The sequence below is a fragment of the Limulus polyphemus genome, unplaced genomic scaffold (genome assembly GCF_000517525.1).
Source record: "Limulus polyphemus unplaced genomic scaffold, Limulus_polyphemus-2.1.2 Scaffold2020, whole genome shotgun sequence".
Lineage (NCBI taxonomy): Eukaryota > Metazoa > Arthropoda > Merostomata > Xiphosura > Limulidae > Limulus > Limulus polyphemus.
The window spans coordinates 149,737-151,175 of NW_013667630.1; the positions used below are offsets into that span (position 1 = coordinate 149,737).

General features: G+C 40.8%; 1 protein-coding gene across 1 annotated transcript in view; it reads left to right on the plus strand.

Annotated features, from left to right (window-relative positions):
* LOC111087333 (homer protein homolog 2-like) overlaps positions 1-1,439 on the plus strand; it is a 66,675-nt gene that overhangs the window by 29,962 nt on the left and 35,274 nt on the right. Inside the window, exon 2 of the mRNA XM_022393619.1 lies at positions 615-771. Coding sequence (XP_022249327.1) covers positions 615-771 — 157 coding nt within the window. The remainder of the gene's footprint in view (positions 1-614; positions 772-1,439) is intronic.

Genomic DNA, 1,439 nt, shown 5'->3' on the forward strand with positions numbered 1-1,439 from the left:
TGTGTTGTATATACTGAACTGTTCGTCAAGTGCAAGACTTTGCGATAACGAACACAAGCGACGATATGCCCAACATAAGAATGCTATTACAGATACCTACATGGACGTAAGCGACGATGTGGACAACATAGGAGTATTAATGTAGATACCTACATGGACATTGCCCTGAAAGGGATCGGATCAAGTGCAGTTTACTCCAACATAAACATTCACTTGCTCCTAAACCACAGTGCTGAAGGAGGAAGAGGTCGTATTGAACCTGACCCTCCCCGGCCAATTAGGACCAAAGTCCAGATACTGAAGCAATGAGTGCCAGGGGTAAACTAGCGGTTAACATGTCCGGACTATGAATCCGAGGATTCATGGTTCGCATCTAGTTCTCATATACAAATAAAAAAAAACAAAAAAAACTAAAAACGCCCCGCACTTTGAGGCAGTGCGTGCAGCATAAGAGTGAAAATCAAATCCTACTGTGCGGTGAGATAAAAGTAGTTAGAAAGTTGGCTGTGGGTGTTGTTGACCAGTTGCTTTCATTGTAGTCTATCAGTTCAACATTAGAGATAACTTTGTGCGAAAAGTATAAACTAAACAAACAAAATCTCTCTACATTTCAGGGAACAGCCCATCTTTACTACCAAAGCTCATGTCTTTCACATTGACCCCAAGACTAAGCGAGCGTGGATTCCGGCTAGCTCTCAAGCCATCAGTGTTAGCTTCTTTTACGACTCCACAAGGAATTTTTACCGAATTATAAGTGTAGAAGGGACCAAGGTAAGTGTTTACTTTTATTTGTGTGCAATAATAGTAGCATTTTATTTATACAGCTTTTATATAAAATTCGTGTCAATACCGAGAAAAAAATCGCGAAGTTCCGGATGTGAAGGATGGTCTTTAAAGTTCATGACGTCTTATTACAAAATAAAGTCCACCTTTTGGATTGTGTTTACTCTGGATGAGCGAAAGTTCTATTTTATTTATCTTCTGACGCGACATAATACTTTTTCGTTAAGTTAAGAAAGACAGTTAAAAGAGGTAAACCACGATGAGACCCCCCCCCCCCCAAGAGAAATGCAGGCTTGGCTGTGCACACTCGGTATTTTCAATTGTTAGGTCGCTATAAAATGTAAATCGTTTCGACCTTTTTGTTAAGATTGGCCACGTCGGGATATGTCATGATGGTCGGTAGTCATAAATTAGTGTTAGCTATGTCCGAGTCTTGGGGGTATGTCGAGATGGTCGGTGGTCATAAGTTAGTGTTAGCTATGTCCGAGTCTCGGGATATGTCAAGATGGTCGGTGGTCATAAGTTAGTGTTCGCTATGTCCGAGTCTCGTGGTGTATGTCATGGTGGTCGGTGGTCATAAATTAGTGTTAGCTATAATGGCTGGAGACGGCTTGAATGGGTAATGAAGAAAAACTTTAATATAAGTTTAACATAAC